We start from the raw sequence: 26,078 nt of genomic DNA, 5'->3' as shown, positions 1-26,078 counted from the left end.
ATGGCGGGGTGGGAGGCGGTCCAAGAACAGATGCTGCAAGAGGGCGAGGACTCTGCTGACAGAGGAGCAAGGACAAAGGTACAGGTGATGCCTGGGGGACCTCTCCTGACTGGTTAGATGATCAGTGACCCCGGAGGCTCCCTGAGGGACGGGGGAGACTGGCTATATTGAGGATGTGGCCGAGGGGTGGAATCTCTCTTGCTCAATCCTACCTTGGTCATCCTTGGGATGACCTTGGCTCATTCACTTTTTGTTTGAGCCAATATTTGAGAACCTAGTGTCAGTAACAGTTTACAGATGGCTAGCACTTCATGGTTGGCAAAGGGGTTTTACGTGTATTTTCTTGTTAATCCTCACAATCTGTGAAGTAGGTACTATTGTCCTCAGTTGGCTGATGGAGAACTGAGGTTCAGAGAGGTCAGTTAACTCGCCAAGTTCCCATATGATGCCCATAGCAACTGTGAGAGGAAGGCAGGGCAGGGTCTCCTCTATTTCACAGACTAGGCAAAGCAGGTTGCGGAGAGTTGCCCAAAGTCACACTCAAGTAGTTAGTGGCAATTGGGGCTGAATCCAAAAGTCTTTCTATGGCATGCCTATAAAAGAAGGAACAGAGCTTCAAGTTAAAGGTGGGTTTCAGGGATGATGTCCTGGTGCTTTGCTTGATCTGCTAGGACAGTGGCCCTAGCTGACCACCTTGTCTGTGCTGGACAAAACCGGGAGAAGTAAACATTAGGAGATAAGAATAAAATAGGGATTAAAGGGACCACACATTGAAGGGCAGTCCACATTCAAGCTATTTTGTCCATTTATCGCCATAACTACATGCGTTCTTGTCACACTGTGTGATTTTTGGATAGGAAGAAACTTGTGTGATGGTTTGATGCTGGGTCAGGGTCTCCCTCTGGTCAGAAACCTCTTTGTTCAGATGCCCTCTCCCTAGTGTGGGCGCAGGACTACCAGGTCTAGATTTATTTTGTGTAATGTAACTATGCGTTAGTTATGCTGCAGGACAAATCACCCCCCAATTTATTGGCGTAAACAAACACACACTTATTATCTCACAATTTCTGCAGGTCAGGAATCTGGGCATGGCTTACCCAGGTTCTCTGCTTCAGGGTCTCTCCCAGGCTGCAATGAAGGAGTCAGCCAGGGTTAAGGTCTCATCCCAAGGTTTGGCTGGGGCAGGATCTGCTTCTAAGCTCACATGGTCGTTGGTAGGATTCAGTTCCTCCAGGGCTGCTAGACCGAGGGCCTCAGTTCCTAGTTGGCTGTTGGCCACCCTCAGTTCTTTGCCCTGTGGGTTTCTCCAGTGTGGTTGCTGTTTTGTCACAGTGCACAAGCCCAGAAGGGAATGAAGGTCTGTTAGGAAGATGAAAGTCCCAGTGTTTTGTAACCTAATCACATCCGATCACCTTTGCCTTATGCTATTAGTTAGAAACAATTCACAGGGTCCAGTCTACCCCAAGGGGGTGGGTAATCACACAAGGATGTGAATACCAGTAAGCCGTGTTCACTGGAAGCTGTCAGAGCAGCCTGCCAACCGCAACTCAAGGGTAAGAATAGAAGGCATAAGCCAGCAGCAAGTGGGGAAAAAAATAAAGGCTACTAATTTTTGATTACTTATTATGTTGAGCCCTGAGCTAAGCACCTCGCATGAATTAACTGTCTCATATAAATCTCCCAGCAACACTGTGGCATAGATATCATTATCCCCATTGTACAGATAACACACACTTCAGAGGAATTAAATAACTCTCTCTTGAGGCCAAATAGTAAACGGTAGAGCCAGGATTCAGAGTTGGGTTGCCAAACTACCAAGCCCATTCAGGGCCTGGAGGGGGCCTGAGCCCGGGGACCCCATTTCCCACCTGAGTGCTTTTACTTGAATTGTAGGAATAATAGCTAAGAGGAACAAAAATGCTTTGCAAATGCCAGTCTTGCAAACTTAAACCTAGAAAGTCTCAGGTGTTTTACGGAGAGATTAGAGGTAGGAGAGTGTTAAGGTAGGAAAGCGGTTGAGGGGCTGTTTCAGCTGTCCAGGCTCAGAGCAAAGCAAAGCTGGGCAGCAGGTGGGAGGGAATGGACAGGCAGGTGCACAAGTCGGCCAGGCCAGGGATGGGCAGATGGAAGGAGGAGGGACAGGGGCTGATTGCACTGGTGCGGGTGGGGCCCAAGAGACATCCTTTTCAGAAGCTCCTGGTGACTCCAGTGTGCTGCCAGGGTGAGAACCACTGTTCTACATTTTCGTGGGTGGCAGACAGGGTCACACTGCCAATGGCAAGAAAGGCAGGGAGCAAGCGGGAGGGCGGGAGTGTAACCAGGTGGAGATGGTAAGACTTTCACTTGCAAATAATGTTGAGTTGGAGGTGACTGCTTGATGTTTTTTACTTCAGCAAAAAAAAGAAAAAAGAAAAAAATCCGCTCCTCATTCAGAAACGTGGGATGTTGAAAACACATTGAAGAGTAAACTGCAGAGAGGATAGAGGTGGACGATGGATCAGTTCATAGGAAAGAAAGAAAAAGAAAAGGCACGGCCTGGATTGTATCAGCTTCTTTACATGCAGAGTTGTTGGGAGAGCTAAGAGTTGCTGGGAAATGTGCTTGGCTCAGGGCGTGGCACGTAATAAATGGAACTATCGGTTAATACAGTCGCATTCACTCCAAGAATGACTCCAATGGTCCAGTTTAAAGGTAAGCAAAGAGATTCAAAGAACCTTATCCAAAGTCCTACAGGGAGTAAATGTAGACCTAGACCTCAAAGTCGGTGCTCCCCGCTACAACGCCTCACATCAGAGGGCTGAGCACGAAGACGTGGGTACCGACAAGAAGGTGTGAAGAACAGTTGGTTAAGGAGATGGGAGAAGTTGGGAAGGCAGGAGCAGAGGCACGGGGCACGGTGTGCGTCAGGAGGCCAAGAGCAGGGCGGAAGAGGAAGAGGTTTACCACGCAACCCCGCCACGGCCAGGGGGTAGCGGAATGCGGAGGAGGTAGCCGGCACCGGCACCAGGGAAACCATTTAAGATGTGCACAGTTGTAGGAGGGCTGTCTGCGGACTTGTCCCCTGAAGAGGGGTCGGACCAGCAAAGGAGAAAAGCAGCATGTGGATGCGTGTCCCAGACTCCCTCTCCCAGTCCTCAGGACCCGACAAGACAGGCCATTATCCTCGTGGGAGAGTCCTGGTTTGTTTTCAAAACTGCACTTTCTTCGCAGGGACTGCTCATCACCATCAGACAAGGGCTTGCCAAATGATTCAAAGTGATGCAGTCTGTGAAAAGTACACACCTGGGGGAACATCAGGCCATCCTGTCATTGTTATCCTCGTCCAAGGATGTCCTTTAAACATGTGGTCCCCATAAAGATACCCATACCATTCAAGCCTCTGAACAGTGCTTCTCAAATTCCAAGGTGCGTCACATCACCTGGAGACCTCTCCGATTCAAGCAGGTCCGAGGTTCCGATTTCTAACGAACGATGCTGCTGACCCGAAGACCACACTCTGAGCAGCAAGGCCTCAGGGCAATGGTCCCCAAACTTGTCTGAACGTTGGAATCACCTGGGGAATTTCCAGACTACGGATTCCCGTTTCCCAGTGACAGAAACTGTGACTTAATTGGTCCGGTATATGCTCTGGGCTTGGAAGTTTTAAAAGGTTTCCACGTGATTTTAAGCAAGTTTAGGATGCACTGCCAGGGGGCTTGCAGAGGGAGCATGTAGAGAGCTTGCAGGAAATGAATCCATAAAGAAGACAAACCCAGCTTGTAGTAAGAACTGGATAGTTTAGATCATGCAAGGGTAGTACTTCGAAAAGGGTGGTGGCGGATGGGAACACATTTAACAGTCGCCTCGGGGTCCATCACAGGGCCTGCGACTCGCGGGCACCTTTTGCTGGGGGCGGGGGAGGGTGAGGGCCTGGCCACTCTTTCCTCGTTTCCGCTCCTGCCCCAAGGCGGGAGGGGCGGGGGCCGGCGAGGAGCTTCTCAGAGCATGCGCAAAAGCGGGCCGGCGAGGGGCTTTTCGGAGCATGCGCCACTACGCCGGCGCTCCAGCCCCGCCCCGCCGGGGCCGCGCTACCGGAAGTGCAGTCGGACCGCGCGTAGGATCTCACGGAGCGGTCGGTCGGCCTCGGTTCGTGGCACGTGGCTCAGCACGTGGTCGAGTGCCTGACCCTGGGCACCCTGGAGCCGCCGGCCTCTGTCGCGGAGGCGGTGTCGTCCCTGACCATCGCCGACGCGTTCGTCGCGGCCGGCGAAAGCCTAGCCTCGCTGCCCCCGGCGCCCCGTCAGAGGTTCATCTGTTCCTTCCCCGACTGCAGCGCCAATTACAACAAGGCCTGGAAACTAGACGCGCACCTGTGCAAGCACACGGGGGAGGTAACGAGGCCGAAGGCGTGGCCGCGGGGGGCGTGGCGTCCAGGCCGGGGACTAGGGGTGCGGTGCGCGCCAGGTGGGCGCTGCCCGAAGGTCCCGCGTGTGGGTGCGCAGACGCGTTCAGCTTTGGCCTCCGGGGGGCACAAGCGAACCAGCCATGCCTTAGGGCAGGGAAGGCCTGGGGAAGTAGACAGGGAGTTCTAGGACCGAGATATCCTTGCCGTGGGCTCAGGGCTCACTAAGCAACACTTTCCCCTTCTTTGACCTTGAGTGGTGGCCAGTCACCACGTCCCCATAACGTGTAAATATTTGCAAGGTTGGAATACTCCCTCCCACGCCCACCCACAACCTGCCTTAAAAGGCCCCGCCTCCTGGGACCGGAATGGAGGAGAACTTTAGAGTACTGGAGGTTTGCAGGCAGCATGTGTTCGTTCATTCATAGTTCAGTACCGTCCTGGCCCGGAGAGCAGCAGTTACGACAGGCAAGGCTTCTGCCGTCAGGGACCTTATGCTTTAAGCGGGAGGACAGCGGAATAAGTAGGAATGCGACGCAGTGAAGAGAGGGCTGCAGGAGGGTGGTCGGGAGAGGCCTCTCTCTTGACCTGAATGAGAAGGAAAGGTCCCAGCCTTGCAGACATTTGGGGGAGAAACAGCCCGGGCAGAGAGAACTGCCAGAGGAGCGTGTGGTCCTGGGGGTGGACGCCGGCCAACGTGATTGGGTGGGGGAACCATTCAAGGGGAGCCTGAGGGGCACGCCTGGAGGATCATTTGTAGGCCAGGGTACCAGTGGGTTTAGAGCCTGCGTTTTGTTTTGAGAGCAGTAGGAAGCCTTTGGAAGGTGACAGGTGAGCAAAGGGCGGCTCATGGAGGCCTAGGAATTGGCCGAGTTTCCCAGGATTTGGCAGTCTGGCTTCTCAGGGCCTCAGCTGAAGGCCATTAACCAGGGTGCTGCAGCTCCTGCCTCCGCTCCTAGCACTTTCCTGACTTACAGGTCATCCCTCTGTGTGTCCTCACGCTGCCCGTCCCCCTCACCCCTGCAGCATTTGAAGGCTGACCGTTCCCTCCCCGGGACCTTGTCCCGCTCACTGACCCTTTCCCCTGGCTCCTCTCCCGCCCTCGAGGTTCTCCACCTGCCCCACTCTCTTGGCTTCTTCTTACCCTGTGACTGGCTTCCTTCATGACGTGCTTTATGCTTCGCCTTCCTCTCTTTCCTCTCGCCCGTTCAACCCCCCTAAATTCTGGGCCCTGTTACCAGGATGTCCCGATTAGACGTTTCCTTTCAGACTTGTGGGCTGTATTTAGGATATTGGCACTCCCAGCTTCCTTCACACAGGCTAGAAAACTTGGAGTCATGTCATCCCAAATCGCACATTAATTTGACAGACATTTTTCGAACGTCCTGCATGACAGGCTGTGCAGAGTTCTGTGCACCTGCCCTGGTAACGCAGCTCTTGTCTTCCTGTCCACCTGCTTTGCTACCAGTAGCGTCCTTTGAGGCCTTGGTACCTCCTTCCTGGACTGTTCTGGGGCATGTTTTCCATAGTTAAGTGCACAGAACTGGTTATAAGGGGGACATGTTTTGGCTTTTCCTACGGGTTCAGAGTGGAAGCCCTTCCTCCCAACTGCCGGGTCCCACGTGGTGGTTGCACTTCGGGCCTTGAGCTGTGTGTGTCCGGGCACCTGTGAGCTTTCTCGGATGTGACACACTCTTCTGTAGCTGTGCCGGGCGTTCTCTGAGCAGATAGTGGGCTTGTCCAGATGAGACCGCCCGCCCTGGGCTCTGAGTGGATGCGGAGATGCTGTGCGGAAGGAGAGGATCAGTGCGCGCAGGCCGCGCTGAGAGCCGGCAGGAAATCTTTAAGGGGGCCGCTGCTGAAGCCGGGTGTAGGTCAGGAGCAGGTTCACAGTACTGTACGGTTACTGTAAAGGCTGCCCGCTGGTTTCACATGGTGTTCCTGGAACAGAACCTGCTGCAGCGACTTTGTGAGCAGCTGCGGCATTTCGGTTGTCGTGTAACCCCAGGCGGGAGATCCTTGCCTGGCCTCCTGTAGCAGGTGCTCAGCACTTACTGGGTGGAAACCACCTCTACAGACAGAGTCCACGGCTTTGCCCATCAGATAGTTTAGGGCTTGAAGTAACACCAGAGCCACTGACGCAGGCAGGATTGACGTGCTTTTTGTCGCCTTCCTGCTAGAGACCGTTTGTTTGTGACCATGACGGGTGCAGCAAGGCCTTCGTCAGGGACTGGCACCTCAGCCGCCACGCCCTGGTTCACACTGGAGAAAAGCCCTTTGTGTAAGTAGAGAACTGTCTTCAGGCCTCTGAAGTGGGCGGCGTTTGGCACAGAAAATTGGCTGATGACCTTCGAGGTGAAGAAAGCGGAGCTGCTTTGGCCTGCATCTCCTGAGACAGGGTTTGGAATGTGCAAAGAGCGTTGGGGCCTTGTGGGTCATTGCGTGTGATAACTTCAGGGACGCGTTCATCCGAAGTTGTCTTGAGTTTGCATCCTCTCGTCTCCCTTTAAAGTGTATCCTAAATGGGAAATCAACCTCGTAAAGTTCAGACCAGATGGAACATGGTTCCCTGGCAGATTCTGGGCTCTGTATCATCAGGGTCTTTACGAACCAGTCAGCTGCTGGGATAAGAGACATATGAACGAGGAAGTAGAGCTTTAACAGTTTATCTTCTCTTTCTTTCAATTAAGCCCCCACTCCTCTGCCATGCCAGTGTTAATTTCATTCTTCTCTGACAGAGTTGCTCATTATCTCTGAAAAGGTAGATATTACTGCTTTTCTTTTAAACCAGCTACTTTAAAGCAGTGGATCTCAAATTTGGGGTCCATCAGAATCACCTGGAGGGCTTGTTAAGTCACAGATGGGAGCAGCCCTCCTGCTCATCAGGAAGGACCAGGTAAAGTATATCCACACCCGTGGAATACTATACAGAGGGGAAAAAGGAATGCAGGTGTTCCCTGTGAAACTAAGAAAATCTCTGGGGCTTATTAGTTGAAAAACCAAGGTTCCGAAGAGGGTGTATTTCAGGCTACCTGTTTGTGTGTAAAAAGGAGCAGGGGAGGTAGACAACAAGTCCTCTATTTGTATTTGCTTCTGTTTGTGTAAAGAAATCCTAAAGGCTACATAGCAAAACTAAAGAACGTTGTTGCCTGTCTTGGGAGTGGTGGGAGTCCTGGGTGGGTAGGGGCAGGGCTGGAAGGAACCATGCAGCTGTGTCCCTCTCCAGGCCTCTGGTTTCTGAGCTAAGTGGCCGTATACTATTTAAAACACTAAGTCTTAAATAAAAATGGGGGTGGATGTGGATGCGCGGGTTGGAGAGAACAGCGAGGGCTACTCCTGCTGGAGCAGGACGACTGCAGTGTCTCTTCCGGCTCGCTCTCCAGCCCACATCCCTCTCTTTAGCGCCAGATCCCCGAGTCCAGCTGCTTGCTGCGCGGCGTTATTTGGCTGTCTCCCTGGTTCCGTGGGGCCCAGGTCCCTGACAGTCCACAAGCTTTGTCTTTGGTCCTGTTCTTGTCAGGCGGCATCACTGCCTGCTTGCTGACCCGCAGGACTCCTGGTTCTTCCCTCCCGTGCTCCACAGCAGAAGGTCTGCAAGGGCTGTCCTTACCCTCAGGGCCTCTCCCCTCCCCCAGCTGCCCGTGTCTTGGTTCAGGCGCTGGCCTGCACGCCTCACTTGAAGTCTGTTTCCCCGGCCCTCTCTCACATCACCCTCCAGATTGCTTCCTTTCCTAAAGCTGGGCAGTGGTTTTGAGCACTGCTTATGTAATGACCTTTGTGCCTGGGCACTTTTGTGGTCTTGCCCCATTTGCTGGACTCTGACAGGAAGTGGTGGTCCAGCTCTTCTTAACTGGGCAGCAGCACTCCCACCCCCAGCTTTGCCAGGGTGTCTCACGCCCCCTGTCTCTGCTGTTTGGTTCCTGGCAGGACTTTCCTGGCCCTGTCCCGCCCCACAGTGGTGTTGGGATAGATGTCTGTGTCAGGATTGAAGTCAAGAGTGACGGAAAACTCAGCCCAATAGAGGCTTAAACAGGATAGTCTCTGTTTCTCTTGCATAACTAAGATGCAGAAAGGCCAAGGTGGATAGGGGCTCTTCCTAACTTCCTCTGCAGTCCTCATGGTCCAAGATGGCTGTCGGAGCTCCAGCTGTCACATAAGCATTCCTGCCACTGGGATGGAGGGAGGGGCAAAAGAGGTGTGCCCCCTTTTTAGACACCTGTGGGAGCTGAGCAGGATGGGCCAGCACTTAGCGGTGGGACCACAAGGGAGGCTGGAAGAAGCTCTGTTTCTGTTGGCTGTGAACCCAGCTGAAAGTCAGCGTTTTGTTCCTGAGGTCAGAAATAGCACGTGTTGGAACTCGGGGTGGGTGGTCTCTGCCACAGCACCCCTCTTGTGTCCTTCCAGTGGCCTCTGGGCATTTCTCCCCCCGTCACTCTGCACCTTGTTCTGCCTGTCCCTGTGGATAGCGTGGTGCCTGATAGGAGTGTTATTCGGGGTTTATCGGTGAATGATGGGTAAGATGAGGGCTTGTAAAGGAAGTCCTGCTTCATCCATCCGGCTTATGAAAACTCATCACAAAAAGAGCACATATTAAAAATCACAAAGAATTTAGATAATTCAAAGTCAAGATATAGAAACACTCATTAAGGGGAGCTACACCGGCTTGGTGATATGTCACAGGGCCTAATGGTTTATGGTTCTGTAAATATCTGTTTTTTACCTCTAATGATAAGCTGAAACCAGTTTTTTTGTTTGTTTGTTTTGTTTGTTTGAGGTCTTTTTGGAAATATAGTTTGTAGAGACATTTCAAGCAAAATTAAAGTTATCAGATTCTAACCTGAGAACAGTTTAACTTAAGCATGATTTAAGTCTAAGCAGGGTTTAGGCTTTTGGAACTAGTGTTTTTCATCTTCCCTCTGTCCACTGTATAATGTCTGCTACACTGTGCTTAATTTCAGAAGCCTAACAAGAAAATGCATCTCTCGTTACATATAATCACGTCAAATTGAGAGGCGTTATGTGGTATGGCTTAACACTTTGGAATTTGTTAAAGACTATTTTTTATTATACTTTGGAATAATTAGCTTTTATAAAGTGGGAGGATGTACACATCTTAAAATTTCTCTTCCCTTGGTTTGTTAATATTTTGGTTTTTACACAATTTCCCAACAGTTGTACAGCTAGTGGCTGTGATCAGAAATTCAACACAAAAGCAAACTTGAAGAAACATTTTGAACGCAAACATGAAAACCAGCAAAAACAATATGTAGTAAGTATGAATGATTTTATATGCTTAAATTCTGACTTTTTTATGTTTATTGCCTGTGTGTCTAAAATTTTTATCAACCAAATTTTGTTGGTCAAATATCTGAATTTAGTTTGACACTAGCTATCATAATAATGGTTTATTTTGAAAGCAGACTTTTTGCTAATTAAAGTATATTATTGGTAGACTACCCCAGATGAATCGTTTTTGCTGTTTCATATGTGTTACTCTTCAAAGCTTCTTGAATTTTATAGTAACTAAATGGGTGAAAGTAGCAAGTATGTAATTTCTGCGATATTTTTATCTTGAGAGGATTCTGTTATGAACTGTTCTGGATTTGTTTTTGAGACTACCAAACCTTTACTTAAACAGTGCAGTTTTGAAGGTTGTAAGAAGACCTTTAAGAAGCATCAGCAGCTGAAAATCCATCAGTGCCAGCACACCAACGAACCGCCGTTCAAGTAGGTACCTTACGTGGGTGAAACCTCTTAAAGTTCAGGTGGGGATAAGATTAAAATGCATAGGTTGCATACCAATGCTCAGAAGCAGTTTCTTAATCAACATTTTCCTGTTAAGTTGTACAGTGTATGCCCATTTATGTATTGGGCATTTCACAAGTTTGTGCTTTTGTTTCTCTAACAGAAAGATTTAATGTGTTTCAGAATAATTTGTGAAATTAGTACAATTGTGGTTAAGCTTGAAGGTAAGGCTTATGTCTTAACTACTCAAATAGAGCCTGTTCAGTGGCGTGAAATGTCCTTATGCAGATGCTAAGTATTCCTTTCCTGTAGAACAAAGGTATCTGGGCTTAGCCTGCATCAGAGAGGGTTTCAGGAGGAACAGGAAGAGGTGACTGGACGCGTTGGAAGACACCTGCAAAGGGCACCTGCTGATGGCCGTCCTGCGAGCCCTGGCTGGCGCTTTGCACGGCTGGGCGGTCCCCTGCCTGGGACTTGTTGCCGTTGACAGTGCCCGTCCCTGCTTGCAGCTCTGCCGCCTCTTCCTGTGCCGCTGGTGGCCTGAGCGCAGAAGGGGCGCCCAGAGGCCATGCATCTGCTGCTGTTTTCTTTTCACACCATCCCATGGCAACATCATTAGAAGAACTAGACGCAAATGACTCAGGATGGCTTAGGTGTTTACCCGAGCCATCTTTTTGTTGCCATGAAAACGGTATATTTTCAGAGGTATAAAGGTGAAAACTGTTTAATGTGATCACATAAACAAAAAAAAAAGTAATGACTTTTTTCTCTCAGTTTGTTCTGCCCAAGGCTGGTGAAGTAACTTGCATTTCATCTACAACTAGGTCTGAATTTGAAATCCCATTTTTATGACTGGTTTGGTTGTGGGAAGAGGAAACTTTGGCAGGATGAGGACGACATACTATTTAAGTACAGTTCTGTCTGAAAACGGATCAGCTAACGCTCGTGTGTTGTTGACCCAGGTGTACCCACGAAGGATGTGGAAAACACTTTGCCTCCCCCAGCAGTCTGAAGCGACACGGGAAGGTCCACGAGGGTATGTACTGGTGCCCGCTCTGACGGGCACACCAGCAGTAGAGCGTGTTAATTCTCTGACTGCTCGAGTCTGTGGTCATCCCAAGAAGCCGAAACTGCTTGGGCAGGGGCTCCATCTGCCTGTTCAGGTTTTATGCTCTTGACCAAAGAGGTGCTGGGTGTCGTGTCTGCCCTTCCACTCCTTGTTGTTGCTGTTGAGAGTTAACGTTTATTGTTTACAGCCGTGCCTGCTTATGCTTCTTCCTTGTGAAAGGGTTGGAACTCCAGCAGTGGCTTTGCTGCTTCAGCTGCTTTTAACCTCTTCTCTTTCCTTTCCTTGTTGGCATTCAAAGGACTTGGATTATAGTTTGAGGTTTTTGGAGTAATCAGGTTGTAACTTTTTTCAGAAAGACTTGATTAAGCCAACAGCTTGAATCTCTTCTGTTTCCATGAAGGATTTTTGATACATATTCCAGTTTCCCAAACCTTAGAATTTATGTGACTTAAAAAAAAATGTATTTATTTATTTATTTTTGGCTGCGTTGGGTCTTCGTTGCTGCGCGCGGGTTTTCTCTAGTTGCGGCGAGCGGGGGCTACTCTTTGTTGTGGTGCGCGGGCTTCTCCTTGCGGTGGCTTCTCTTGTTGGGTAGCATAGGCCCTAGGCGCGCAGGCTTCGTTAGTTGTGGCACGTGGGCTCAGTAGTTGTGGCTCGTGGGCTCTAGAGCACAGGCTCAGTAGTTGTGGCGCACGGGCTTAGTTGCTCCACGGGCTGTGGATCTTCCCGGACCAGGGCTCGAACTTGTCTCCCCTGTATTGGCAGGTGGATTCTTAACCACTGCGTCACCAGGAAAGTCCCCCCTTTTTTTTTAAAAGACAAGAGACTAGTAGTTGAGTCTTTTAGTTTCTCTCTGGTATTTAACTGGGTGAAGCGCAGGCTGACTGTTACACTGACTAATCCAGTTCAAGTGCTTTGCACAGTGTCCATTTTTGTTCACAGAGTTTTTCTCTGGAATCTTTTCTTTTTTCCCTTAGCTGCTTCTTCCTAGTTCTTTTTTGCAGCATGAAATTTACAAGATATTGGCACTACAGGAAGCGGGGGGCGGGCAAGGTTATCCTTGGTGGTTTATCCAGGGCAAAGGGCTGAGTAAAAAAAGAGGCAAAGGTAAAGCTCGGGGAGGGGAAAGGGGCCTTGAGCCATGGAGGCGGAGTTGGGGGAGTGCATCACAGCAGCTGGGAGTTCGTGGGCCGTGTACCCAGCCCACTGAGAACAGGAGAGGGAGGGCCTCCTCCTGAAGCCCTGCTGAAGGGAGAGCCTATATGAAGGACCTTGACATGCAGTTGTTTGGTTTTACTGTAAAATAAACTTTTCTTAGTTTTCATAGCTACCTTGCAGTCTAATTTTTTTTTGATAATTTGCTTGATTTTTTGATAATTATTTTCCTTTCAGTCTAATTATGATTGGTGTTTATGCCGAGTATTCACAAAAGGCCATGCACCAATCTGTTTTTTTTTTTTTGGAATAGGCTATATGTGTCAAAAAGGATGTTCTTTTGTGGCAAAAACATGGACAGAGCTTCTGAAACATGTGAGAGAAGCCCATAAAGGTAAGGCAGGCATGAGGGGCATATGAATATCTGCCCCTGTGGAACTGACTGAGTGCTTTTAAAGGGTGAAACGTTAAGTGTGAACTTGAAAGTACAGAGTTTCTATAGTGTGTCTGGGAAGTCCAGGGTACCTCAGCTGTTTGACACGTGAGCAGAGATCTGTGGTCCTGGGCCGAGGCCTGTGCACATATTAAAGGCTCGGGCAGGTGAGGCCTCCGGGGAGGCCCTGGCTGATGTCTGCGGGGCAGTCTGGGAAGCGTGCCCTGTGTGTTGGGGGACACGGAAGAAAACCGGTCCGTTTAACTCCCTCCCCTTGCTGCACCTCCGGGTGGAGAACCCCTGCTGCTTGCAGACAAAAACAGGGACTTCATGCCATGTAGGAACTTGGAAAAATTGAGGCACACTGGAGTTAGTTTCCTCCCAGATTTCTGATCTATGTGTCGTCATAAGGTTTTGGGCATCGAATATGTCGCTTGATACATTCCAAATTAGTTTTTCCTGTATGGTAACACATGGGAAGTGGGCTCAGTTTGCTAGTCTGCTCCCGCAGAGGACGTAACATGTGACGTGTGCCAGAAGACGTTTAAGCGCAAGGATTTCCTGAAGCAGCATATGAGAATTCACGCCCCGGAGAGGGACGTGTGTCGGTGCCCCAGGGAAGGCTGCGGCCGCACCTACACCACCGTGTTCAACCTCCAGAGCCACATCCTCTCGTTCCACGAGGAGTGGCGCCCGTTCGTGTGTGAGCACGCCAGCTGCGGCAAGGCATTTGCCATGAAGGTGAGCGCCCGCCCGGGCGCCGTCCTTGGGGGCTGCTGGGCTCCAGGGAGCCTGGCCCCAGGCGGCAGATGGGAGGCTGGGGGGGACTCGGGCCCTTCACTCCTGCTCCAGCAGGAGTGGTTCTTCACCAGACTCTGCGAGCAGACAGATTCGCCCCTGCCAGTGCTGTGCTCAAAGTCTGGTCCTCAGCATCGCCAGGGAACTTGCGAGCAATGCACATCCAGACCCCCTGAATCAGAAGTTCGGGGGATGGGCCCAGTCATTTTTGTTCTAACGAACTTTCCAGGTGATTCTTACGTGACGGAATTTGAGACCCAGTGGCCTCTGGTACCACGTGCTTATTATTTATGAGTCTGTTGATATTTGGGGTGTCCTTCTGGGCTGCCATCATCTGGGGATTGAGAAGGGGAGCAAGAGACAAGGACATGGGGGACCTTAGAGCTTCGGGACACTGGTCTAGACTTGGAGACCGTGACCCCAGGTGGAGGGGCCCATGCGGCTCTGAGGACCCGCGCCCGGTTGGTGCTCTCACAGGCGCTCGTGTGAACAATGGTAGAGACTGAAGTTGGGGTGAGGCTGGCTTAGCACAGCCCAGACCGTGAGAAAACCACGGAACTGCTGGTGGTCAGTGTTCGTGCTGAGGACAGCAGGACTTGGGTCAGATTTTCCACTGGTGTTTGGCGATGCTGATGACACAGATTCAGTTAGAAGAGCCTCCTTCAGCTCGGAAGGGTTTTCAGAACTCGCCCCCCAAACCCCTTACTATGAAAGAACTAGGAAGCCACAGGCACACGTGGTGAAAATGTATACATTCCTAACCTGGGTCCTTGGAAAAGGCAGTGATTTTAGTCCAAGATTTAAGGGACAGTTCCGCTCCAGTGGTAGAAGTCAGATCCCTCAACAGAATGTAACAGAAAGAAGGCTGTCCGTTTATTTAAATGACTCATGGGGTTTTCATATTAGCAGACGCCAAATACCAAGTGGCAGTGTTTTACAAATAAAACTGTTTTTCTTTTTCCTTCATTGTAGCAGAGCCTCAGCAGGCATGCTGTTGTGCATGACCCTGACAAGAAAAAAATGAAGCTCAAAGTAAGTTGAGACTTAGCAAGCTGTTAACTTTAAAACATAAATTGGCTTAAACTAGATGCAATCTATTTAGCATATTTTCAACTACTTATTACTGTGTGAGGCTGTACTACTACACAAAGCAATTGTGTGGATTTCACTTTCTTACTTCACGACAGTAGTTTTGTTGTTGTATATACTGCGATCGTTGTATACCTGATAGGTATACGACTCCAGTAGTTTTGATTTTGAATTCGAGTTACAGTCGTCCCTTGGTATCCATGGGGAATTGGTTCCAGGAACCCCCAGGATACCAAAATCCGCAGGTGCCCAAGTAAAGTTATATGAGGATTTTCGACTGCGCAGGTGTCCATGTGCCTAACCCCCCCCCCAAGTTCAAGGGTCAGCTGTATTTGCATATAACCTCCGCACATCTTCCATATACCTTAAATCATCTCTATGTTACTTACAATACCTAATACAATGAAAATGCTATGTAAATTGTTGGCACACGGTAAATTCAAATTTTGCTTTTTGGAACTTTCTGGATTTTTCTTTTTTTAAAATATTTTTGATCAGCTGTTGGTTGACCCGCAGATACAGAGGCCTGCCTGTAATCTGTCTTCCTTATTCCCAAAGGTGAGACCGTCTCATGAAAAACGGAGTCTGGCCTCTCGGCTCAGTGGGTACCTCCCTCCTAAAAGGACACAGGACCAGGGCGTGTCTTTGCCCAGAAATGGGGAGACTGAACTGCCTTCTGAACTGCACTAAAGGCAAGGTGCCCTCTGCCGTGGCGACGCTGGCCCCAGCTACACACCAGACTGCTTTGTTTGAAGGACCGCAGACCAGCCAGCTCAGTTATTTTCTCTCAGAAGCACGTTTTTATTAAAATCACTGGTGCAGAGCATTGGATGCTCCGTCGTTTCCATTTCCTCTGTTCAGAGCGTCTCCCCTCTGGGTCCCCAGAGCTGATCTGCACGCATTGTCTTCCTTTTGGCTCAAGGGACGAAGCACACACATCACAGCCTTGCCCCGTCTGATGGGCTGTGGCCTGGATGAGAAGGTAGCTATTCCAGGCATAGTCTGCAGTATTTGATTACATATCTCCTCCTAGAAAAGGAAAACAGCCGAAGACTAATTTAAAACCAACATCTTTGATTCTTCCCCGTGGTAATGCTCTAATACGCATAAAAACCAGCATGCTTGAATTGCTGTTTAAGGGATTTGCTGAATCGAATCGTACATACCTGGTTAAGTTGACTGAAACCTGTACAATAAGCAGGCAGTTATACAAACTCCATGTAACTAGGCTAATGCACTAAAGGCTTGATAGTTTTAAATCCCGTCAAGGCACTGAGGGGCTGTTTGGCCAGACCACCCTCTCGAAAAAAGTGCAAAGCAGTGGGTTTGGGCACTGGCAGAACCCCTCCTTTCCCCCAGGTTGTCAGCCCAGTGCCGTTCCCAGCACTCATTCACAGAGTCATTGGGGTGGTTAGAAAAATACAGACAACTCAGTTCTAGAGATTCTGGGTCAGCTGCGCTGGGCTGGGCCGGGCCCTAGGCCTGAGTCATTCTAACGTGGAACTAAGGTTGAAAACTGCTGGAATAAATGCTGCCTTTTAGATGCTGCAAGTTGTCTAACTCCAAAAGCAAAGTAGATAGTCCACAGACTTATCCTGGGACTGTAAACTGCTAGCCACTTTCTGGAAGACAATTTGACTTTATATGGAATGCTGCTTATAGGCCTTTATAAAGAGGAAACAGACTTTAGAAGATGAACCCATAACGTTTCTAACTTTCCTATTTAAGTACTGGATCCTCTACAATTTGTAAAACAGAATAGCATATATCCTGTAAGTTATAAAGGAGTTTTTCTTTTATAAATTTATTTTTAGTTTTGCGTTGGGTCTTTGCTGCTGCACGCGGGCTTTCTCTAGTTGTGGCGAGCGGGGGCTACTCTTTGTTGCAGTGCGCGGGCTTCTCATTGCAGTGGCTTCTCTTATTGCGGAGCATGGGCTCTAGGTGCGCGGGCTTCAGTAGTTGTGGCTCGTGGGCTCTAGAGCACAGGGCTCAGTAGTTGTGGCTCGCGGGCTCTAGAGCACAGGGCTCAGTAGTTGTGGCTCTTGGGCTCTAGAGTGCAGGCTCAGTAGTTGTGGCGCACGGGCTTAGCTGCTCCGCGGCATGTGGGATCTTCCTGGCCAGGGCTCGAACCCGTGTCCCCTGTATTGGCAGGCGGATTATTAACCACTGCGCCACCAGGGAAGCCCTGTGAACTAGAGTGTTTTCATGTGGTGAAGTATTGATGCTACAATGGAAAAAGTAACGTGTACATTTTGCATTTTGAAAAACAAATTGGAAAGCTACTATCGTCACTGGGTAGGATTAGTAGTTACTTTTCTTTGCCTTTACATTCCCCAGATTTTCTACAGTTGTATTTTTAAGATCAGAAAGAAAACAAAAACACACAGGCAGTCAGTCACACCTGCTTTTACTCACCATTTTGTTTTCTGGCTCTTCTGTAGTCTTCCCTTTCTTTATTGTAATTTGAACTTTGTACTTTTTCTCGATCCACTGCTGAATCTGTTTACTCTTTGTGTCCAAATCATGTTGTCCAATATTTGAAGAAAAAGTCAGTTCCTTTGTCAGGGTGGGTCCTGGTTTGAAAGAGTGAGACTTGGCGCTAGTCTGTGTGAGGCCTGGGCTTCATCACATGCTCGTCCTAAGTCTACGTTGCTACAGAGGGCCTACAAGTCCTCCTGTCCAGTAGTTTCACATGCCAGTAAACATTCAAACACGGGAGACAGACACAGGTAAAATACCAATTTTTTACCTGCCAAGTAAGAGTATTTCAACATGGAATGCTTCTGTTTATCATTACCATTGTCGGATGAAAGAACAAAGAAGTGGTTCTTTAAAAGGAACCAGTTAATCCTCATTCTTATTTTGGATGGTGGGTAACAGGTGTTTATTATGTTTTTTCTTTAGGCTTTCTTTTCTTATATTTTTTCTTCTTTAAATTAATTTTTCTAAAAAGGAGTTCTTTTATTAACACCTCTTTGCTTCCTTACAGCTCCTACCAGCTGGTCTGAGTTCTCTGTCAGCCCTTCAGCCATCTCTGAACCAAGCTTCTCAGGCTGTCCACCTTTTTGTTGTAAACGTGACATAGTTTGATGTCCTTATCACCCTAGCTGGCCTCTGTGGATAGTTTTTGTTTTCCAGTCAACATCTCTGTTGTTAAATGTGGTGTCAGAAAATTGACACGTGGCCTTACTGTGCAGCTCTGGAGCCAGCCTTCTGACCTCTGTCCCAGTGTGTTTTCTGTAATGATCAGCACTTACTAGGAATCATGAAAAGCAAACCTCTTCACTTAATATCCAACTCACAGCTTCTGTACGGTTTAAATGACAAGTGAGTTGGCACATCACGTGAGCGTTCCTACCCTTACTGTGACGAAACGGGCGTGGGGCACGCTCCAGGAATCACTTCAGAGTTAGGGAGTGCTTCCGTGTGATTAACTGCACACGCACACACACACCCGCCCCCCCCGCCCCGCTTAGAGATGATGGGAGCAGGGGAGGAGGGCGCCCCGACACGTGAGCGGCCCAGGACAGGACCAGGAGCCCACCCCACCTGTCCACGTCGTCATGCCCTTGCGCAGTGGAAGGCCAGGCAGCCGTCGGGGGGGTTAAGGGGTTCCCATTATTTTGGTGGTGGTCACCTTGTTTTCCCCTCATTTTACACAGGTGTAGAGGAAGACATGACAGACACAAGAGTAGCAAGGAAAATAGAAAAAAAGGGATAGAAGTAAGTGGACGAAAAAGACACTGGAAACGGTGGTGAAAGGACGTCTCAGCTTCTCACTGGCCTGTTGTCACAGGGGCCCTGGCAAATGCCTGACCTCAGCTGCAGATGTGCAGTCCTGAGGACCTCGGGGGCAGACAGCAAGGTACCTACCAGGCTTGGGCTCGGCCCTCTCCATCCCTCTGAGCCGGAGCCGCTCCTGGTAGATCTGCGTGCCCGTCATGAGCTGGTACTGCGGGGGCTGGGCGCCGGGGTCCCTTGGCACCAGCCGCAGGTCCTGCTCGGCCATGAGCCTGATCACGTTCGCTCGGTGCATGGGGCCCAGGTCGTTGCCCTTCTCGTCCAGCACCTGAATGATGCGCTCGTTAATTTTTCTTCCAACGTTACGAAAAGCTGTTTCATTCTTTTTTTTCTTTTCTCTCTTGTCCTGGGTGTCTTCAGTACTAAAAGCTTCTGCGTGAATGAGGCAGGACAGTCTTGGGGCAGAGGCAATGTGGGATGGTTCCGCCAGCGCCGTCTTCTGTACGACGTATTTACCCAAACGTCTTCTAATGCAAGTATTTTCCGTTTTTATAGTTTGTAATGTTAACCTCTTTAGCAAAAGAGCAGCCATCCTAAAAAGCAGGGAGAAAAGCTCACTGAAGTCTGATCACTTATTCCCATGGGTCGGTGCCGTGGAACATGGAGGGCGTGTGTGAGCCTGTGGGAACCTCACCTGTGAACACTGCAGGTCCATGCACAGGAAACTTAAAAGTTATCTTAGCTGACTCCGTTCCCCATGGATCTCACAGTGCTAGCTCCAAAAGCAGATACACCCTAAGGCTTTATTTAGGACGATGCAGAACATTGAATCCCTGGTGACTCAACAAACACCTCTTCATGAACGTAGTGAACAACTCATCAATACATCTGACGGTCTACAAAAGGTAAGAACACTGTTATGGGAAAGGGGACCCTCCAGGAAGACAGCTGACCCCCTGGAAGAATGAACTGGGACTCTCAGAAAGGAAATGCCCTGACATTAAAGTGGCCTCATAAACTACATCCATCGCTCACAAGGCAGGTGCTGCACTGCAGCCGAAGGTGAGCTGAAGCGTCAGGCGCGTGTGGTCTGACTTACGGCTATGAACGCTGCACTTAGAAGGGGCACTTTGATTTTTTAGTTGCTTGTCCGCCATAATGTGTCCCTCCTACCATCCACATGACAGGTAGACCTGAGAAGTGTCTGAGAAAGTGATGAGAGGACCCGTTCATCTCATCTGGGTTTGCTGAGAAACACGAGAGAATCAAGAACTCAGAGAGGTAGGTGTGTGTGGCTCGTCAATGAGAGAAGAGGATGCGGTGCCTTAGGCGGCGCTTCTCAGAGAAGGCTCCCTGGGGCACCTGCTCGAGCATCACCTGGGGCGTTTGTTCAGACTGGAAGCTCCCTCTGGTCCAGCTCTGATCCCCCTGGGCTGGGTAACCCACCCCTCCTACCCGTCACCACCAACCACGCCCATCGTCGACCAGTGACATGGGTGGGGGGAATGAACAGCAAACTATGGAAAGTGATGGGAGGCGCACGTTCTCACCTCCCTCCCCCGCAGGTCTGTGGCTATGGCTTCAACCCCCCAGCCCCCTCAGCCCCCCCAGAACGCCACCCTTGCAGAGTTAACTGCCCACCCAGCCCCTCCACGCAGATACCCAGCGGGCACCCTCATCAGCACGGCCAGAGCTGAATTCCACCTGCCCTGCTCCCCACTCTGTCCTGCCGTGTCCTGTCCTCACATACACCCTCTGGCGCTCAGGCCCAGACAGCTGAGTGATCTCTGACCCTTCTTTTTCAGCAGATCCCACTGTTCGCCCTCTAAAAATCAGCAGGATCCAAGCACTCCACCTTCTCCCTCGCTGTCTATCGCCCTGCCCCTGACACGCCCTCATCTCTCACCTGGATCAGGTCCCAGCCTCCTGACCGCCCTCCCCGCTGCTGCCCCTGCCCCTTAAAACATGGAAGTCAGGCCGCGGCGCTCCTCTGCCCACAGCCCTCCGCGGCCCCCACCTCGCTGCAGAGCCCCCGGCACCAGGCCCCCACCCACCCCTGCCCACAGCACCCGCCCCGCTTCCTGCGCTCCCTGTCCCAACCGCACGGGCCTCCCTGCCATTCCTGTAAACGCCGGGCGCGCCCTCCCCGCAGCCCCCGCCCCGGGTGGGATCCTCTCCCTCAGACGATGCCAGTTCATTTACTTCTCGGCGAGGCCTTCCCTGTCCACTCTGTCAACGGCACATCCCATCCTTTCAAACCCACGACCTTGCCTTTTAAAGAGATTCACTGCTGACATACACTGATCTACACACGAACACTCAGTCTTTCCTCACTGGAACGTAAGCTTCATGAGAAAACGTCACTTGTCTACTTCGTTCACTGCTGTGCTCCCCACACTACCGCCTACAGCCTGTCTTAGTACGTACAGCCGTCCTCGGTATCCACGCGGGACTGGTTCCAGGACACCTGGCATGGACGCCAAACTCCGAGGATGCTCACGTCCCTTATATAAAAAGCTGTCGTGTTCGCACATAACCTATGCACATCCTCCTGTACACTTTGAATCATCTCTAGATTACTTACAATACCTAATACGATGGAAGTGATATATAAATAGTTGCCTGGCACAGTCGCTTTTTGGAACTTTCTGGCAATTTTTTCTTTTTTGAGTATTTTTAGTCATGTTTGGTTGCAGCCACGGATGTGGAACCTGTGGATACGGAGGGCTGACTGTACGTGCTGAATGACTGCATGAGCCCAAGGAAACCGCCAGGAGGCAGGCGGTGTCTGGGGGCAAATCTCCAGGTCGTCAGGTGCATCAGCGGCCCCCACCGCAGATGCGCCGTAAGAGTGCTCTTTTTATTCTAGAGATACTGAACTTTCCTCCGTATATTTTATTCCTTTATTCAAAAGCTGGGGCCCTTTTTTCCAGGAGTATTCAATCATACCGCTGTGTCAGTTTTCTTCTGGTGCTCTTCTATAGTATCGTGAGAAGATATTGTCAGATTTATGAATAAACCTTGAATAAAATGATCCATGCTTTACAAAAAAAAAAAAAAAATTCCCAGCTGGCATTTCAAATGTCCACCAACCTCAGTGAGCTCTACGGCCAGATGTTTCATCCACAATGAATGGGTCACCTGACGGTCATTAACTGGGGATGCAGATGCTGTAAAGGCTCCACAGTGGGACTGAACTGGGTTTTAAATAGCTGAGATACTTACTGTTCAATAACAGACACTCAGATACTTGTTGCCACATGGCGGAAGCCGGCAAACCAAACAGAAAAGTCTGAAGACACTGGAGACGACTTTTCCATTATCCTCAGAAAAAGAGCAGCAGCAGCAAGTCCCAAAGTTCAGTATGAGTTAGGAGGAAACTAGCAGTTACAGACGAAAGCTAGTGTGCCCTGTGTAATGAGTTACCAACACGTTACATAGAAAATACTACTCAATAGGTAGGATTTTGTAAAACAAGGAAGCGAATGAACAAACTAGGCACAGGAGAAAGATGAAAAGAAATTTAAGAAGAACCCTGAGGTTTCCTTAAGGTTGAAGACACAGTAATTTTCATTCCCCTATTCTTCCTAATTACCATTATTTTTCTAATTTTTTTTTTTTTTTTTTTTTTTTGCGGTACGCGGGCCTCTCACTGTTGTGGCCTCTCCCGTTGCGGAGCACAGGCTCCGGACGTGCAGGCTCAGCGGCCATGGCTCACGGGCCCAGCCGCTCCGCGGCATGTGGGATCTTCCCGGACCGGGCACGAGCCCGTGTCCCCCGCACCGGCAGGCGGACTCTCAATCACTGCGCCACCAGGGAAGCCCTCTCTAATTTTTTATAAAGAGGAAGTATTTTTTATACTGATAAATTCTATTTGTTTACAAAATAAAAACTATTTCAGAAAGATAATGTAGATTTTTTTAAAGCTTTAAAAACATTTTCCAAGAAGAGGAAAAGGTAAAGAGTAGAAAAATTATTATAACAATAATTGAATATAATATATTAATATATAATTATTAATTATATTTTAATATTATGATATATAATTATATAAAGATTATACACTATAATTTATATAAATTATAATTTTTATGAATTATAAAATTTATAAAATTTATAACAATACTATATAAGTATATATTATAATTATATAATTATAATAATATATAATTATTAATGTAATAATTAAAAATGGTTATTATTTACCTTTACCTTTTTAAAGGTTCTTGCTATTATTCAAATTTTAAAAGGCTTTAAATGTTCTTGACTTACACAGCAGTTATGCTTCAACACTAGCTAAATTTTGGCTTTGGAGCAGCAAAAAGGAAGATATACCTGTTTCTTCAAAGTAAGCTTTTCATAAAAGATAAAAATATAAATAACAGAGTTAGGGAAAAACCTGTGATATGAAATTTGAATCGGAAACATCAACATAAATTCAAGTAATTGAGAAACTTCTTATTAGGAAAATTCTCGAGCATGTACAGAAAAAACAGCAAAATAAAGGCCTAAGCACCCATCACTTAGCTCCTTGATTTGCAGCATGTGGTCCAACAGGCTTTCTCTCCACCAGCAACTACTCCCGGGACCCCAGCATCTGTGAACTACTTCCGAGTAAATCCTGTGTCACCAGTAAACACTCCAGTAAGAGCTGAGGACTCTTGTATCTTTTGAATAAACACAGTAACACATCCCAACTGATAGTCATTCCTCTATATGTTCAAATATCCAGTCTTCAGGTTTCCCTGATAGTATTACCATTTTGTTTACATTTCATTTACAGTTTGATCGCATGAAGAGACTCCCACGGGCCAAATGTGTGATAATTTAAACATCAGTGACTGAAATTCATTTCAACACACCGAATATGCAAAAATCTATGAAAAAGAAAGATAGTTAGCCACAACTGTATGTGACTGCTACTCTGACTCCTTACTCTGGAAACTGGTCATTGAAAAAGAACTAAGCACTTATTCTACCTTTTTAAGAAGAACTGTAATCACCGCCAGTTGATGAAGAAAAGCGTTCTTTAGAGGAGAATGCCAGCTAATACATGGAGAAGAAAAGTAAAAGTAATTTGAAAACCACCATTTTGCCACCTCCGATCAAATCACTGACTCGGGCAAGGATGGATGCAAAGATCATTAGGTAAAAAGCTGATGAGGAAACAAGGTATTCAAGCGGTGCCGAAGGGTGACCCAAAGAATACTTCCAGACTCAAGCGGGAAATGCGCACTCTGGCCGCCACCCCGTGACAGAGGTCAGACTCAGCACACTGTCAGCATGCACATCATTAACTAGAGTTCAATATTCATTTACAATCTCTTCATTTTGAGGCAGAGTTTACAATGAAATGTACGAATCTTACATAATTTGACAACACCTTTGTTACCAAACTCCTATCAACTGAAGAGGTGAAAATAACTTCTATTTGTTCACTCCCTGCTTTTCTTTCCTACATAGCTGACATTGTATATTGACATCTATTCTTTCCAGGGAGGTTGAGTCAAAAGGTACATGGATTCTAGTGGACTAAATATTTGTGAAATTAATTTTGCCAATTCCGATGACTTTAAGAATCCTTTCTCACGCCTTCCAAAGGAGTTTCACTAAGTCCTCCTGCCTGCTGCCCTGCCCACTGCCCCACCTGCCCCATTCCAGCCCGGGGTGAGCACTACTGTCACCAAGCCTTCAGGTTGCTGTCCGCTGGCCCTGGTTTTGTACAAAGTACTCTCCGCACTGCCGAGCTGTTGACGAGCTAGAACACTGATTAAAACACTGGAAACAGCTAACATATATCTTGGCCAATTACTTAACCACATTTCTTTAGCCATAAAATTTTAAATTTATTTTATTTTTTAGTTATTTTATTGAAATAAATTAACCATCCACAAAACATTTTTTGAAAAGCTCTTAAATCCTGAGCTCAAGACTCAATATTAAAAGTTGTACTTATTCCTGTATATTAATTTTCTAAACGGTCATCTCACCTTCCAGAACTCCCTATCTCAGTGACCAGCATCTCAGTCCGTCCAGAGCCACGTCGTCTTGTCCACTTCTGCTCTCCCGCACTCTCACAGCTAATCCAACACCAAGCCTCCTCAGTCTTACTTCCGAACACCATAAATCCACCTACTTCTCTCCATATCCACTGCCACCACGCTAGTTTAAGGCATCTTCCACCTCTCCTTTGGATTCCCATCAGTCTCCTAACTAGGCTGTTACACCATGAGCTCTGCAATCAGTTCTCCCCTCTGCAACGCTGGTGTTGTCCCGGCACCCAGCGCCCGCCCACCTAAAACTGCCTGAAGATTAAAGACCAAGAGCTTTCAGGAGGCCAAAAGGTCCTTCGCATCTTTCTGGCCTCACTCCATTCCAAATTTCATTTATGCGTAAACCCCCCTGGCCTTTCCGATCTTGAAGTGCTCTTCCCCTTGGTTTAGGAAACTCCATTCCTGTCTAGCGGGGTCTTTCTCAGGGCGTTCTTTTGATTACCTCCCAGACTAGGCCAGCTCTCTCCTAGTCAACCCCCCCTTTCCCCCGTGTCCCGCTATTTGCTTGTTGAGCTCAGAGTTAAGTGCGTCCACAGAACAGCTCATCTTTCCACGATTATAATTTTGTGATTATCTTATTACTGTTTCTCTCAGACGGTAAGTTCTGTGAAGCAGGGAACGCATCCGGTTTACCCTTCCCTGCATCGCGCTGGGCACGGTCAACAGTGGCTGATTTTCCAGAGCTCTCCACTCTGCACTTCCTTACACTGAAGCCTCTTATAACCTGTACTTGGAACTGCGGCTCTTCAGTAAGAAAATGTATTTACTTCTTTCAGGAGTCTTATGCCGTGAAGCCTAGTAAATGGTAAATGGGAAAACAAGAAATCCCAGATCACTCAGCGACCTTTCCCACTACGCCGCCTCTCTGGCCGCAGAGTGCAAAGAGCCTGCACGCCCGCCAGTGCTCCGCGCTGAGCCAGGGACTGGGGGGTGGGGGGAGCCCGGCGCGCCAAACAGACCGGTCACGTGCATCTGTGGTGGCCACGCCCACCCGAGCCCCGCCCCCGCGGCGCGCCTGGGCCGTAGCGACGTACGGCCTGCGTGCGTGCCCGTACGTGCACAGGGATAGCGGGGCGGCAGGTCCAGGGGCCTGAAGGACCGTGGACGGCGGGTCTAGATGCTGCGGCTCCGGGGTGCGCGGACAGCAGCCTGGTCTCGAAGACGGCTTTAAGCCCGGCCAAATCCCCGAACCCGCGGCACGGTCTGCAGGGCCTGTCCGCTGGCGGGTGGGCGGCACTGAGCTTCCAGGGACAGGGACACGGCCGAGCGCAAGGCCGCGTCCTCCGCAGGCACGTCCTTACGACCCCGTTCTCCCGCTGCAGGTCCCCTCACCCGCGCAGCGCCCCTTGCCTTTAGCTTTACCTGTTCCGGGCCGCCGATTGGTAAGGTTTGGCAGAAGGAGCCCGCAAACGGGCTCCGCCGTGTGAGACCCTTTCACCTTCCGTAGTGGGCGGGGCTTCGGCCTGCGTCTTTAAAGGAAAGGTGACGTGAAGAGCGCCTTTCCGGCCGGCGGCCTAAAGTCCTCCGACACAAAATGCGGAGGGCGAGGGGGGGTGCGTGCGGGAAGTTGCCGTTCACCTGGCTCCTGCCGCCGCAGGTGGTGCTGCGATCGGA

At 49.1% G+C, this 26,078-nt stretch overlaps 2 protein-coding genes across 3 annotated transcripts; one reads left to right on the top strand and one right to left on the bottom strand.

Moving 5' to 3' along the window:
* GTF3A (general transcription factor IIIA) lies at positions 1-15,490 on the top strand (the record flags this gene model as incomplete). Its single annotated transcript, XM_082675644.1, has 10 exons — positions 1-78; positions 4,098-4,370; positions 6,562-6,662; positions 9,554-9,650; positions 10,020-10,108; positions 11,089-11,162; positions 12,664-12,744; positions 13,295-13,524; positions 14,554-14,613; positions 15,229-15,490. 10 exons carry the CDS (start codon positions 1-3, stop codon positions 15,358-15,360), a joined length of 1,215 nt encoding a protein of 404 aa, XP_082531770.1. The 3' UTR covers positions 15,361-15,490.
* Positions 15,334-26,013, bottom strand: MTIF3 (mitochondrial translational initiation factor 3). Of its 2 annotated transcripts, XM_082675343.1 has the most exons (5): positions 25,827-26,011; positions 19,106-19,307; positions 18,544-19,004; positions 17,086-17,243; positions 15,334-15,699 (listed from the first exon to the last, which is right to left on the bottom strand). In XM_082675343.1, exons 3-5 carry the CDS (start codon positions 19,001-19,003, stop codon positions 15,481-15,483), a joined length of 837 nt encoding a protein of 278 aa, XP_082531469.1. In that variant the 5' UTR covers position 19,004; positions 19,106-19,307; positions 25,827-26,011; the 3' UTR covers positions 15,334-15,480. The 2 variants fall into 2 exon arrangements, with proteins under 2 accessions (XP_082531469.1, XP_082531470.1); XM_082675344.1 differs by lacking the exon at positions 19,106-19,307 and having other exon boundaries at positions 25,827-26,013.
* Positions 26,014-26,078: the final 65 nt, after the last annotated feature.

The sequence above is a fragment of the Grampus griseus genome (assembly GCF_964374135.1).
Source record: "Grampus griseus genome assembly, chromosome: 18".
Lineage (NCBI taxonomy): Eukaryota > Metazoa > Chordata > Mammalia > Artiodactyla > Delphinidae > Grampus > Grampus griseus.
This window is presented reverse-complemented; position numbering and strand designations above follow the sequence as displayed.

Coding starts and splice junctions, on each gene's coding strand:
- MTIF3 (XM_082675344.1), bottom strand. CDS start 19,003: ATGGCTGCTCTTTTGCTAAAGAGGTTAACATTACAAACTATAAAAACG. Junction 17,244..18,543: donor GAGGGCCGAGCCCAAGCCTG/GTAGGTACCTTG, acceptor CTTTCAAACCAG/GACCCACCCTGACAAAGGAA. Junction 15,700..17,085: donor AAGAGCCAGAAAACAAAATG/GTGAGTAAAAGC, acceptor TTCCTTTTCTAG/GAGGAGATATGTAATCAAAT.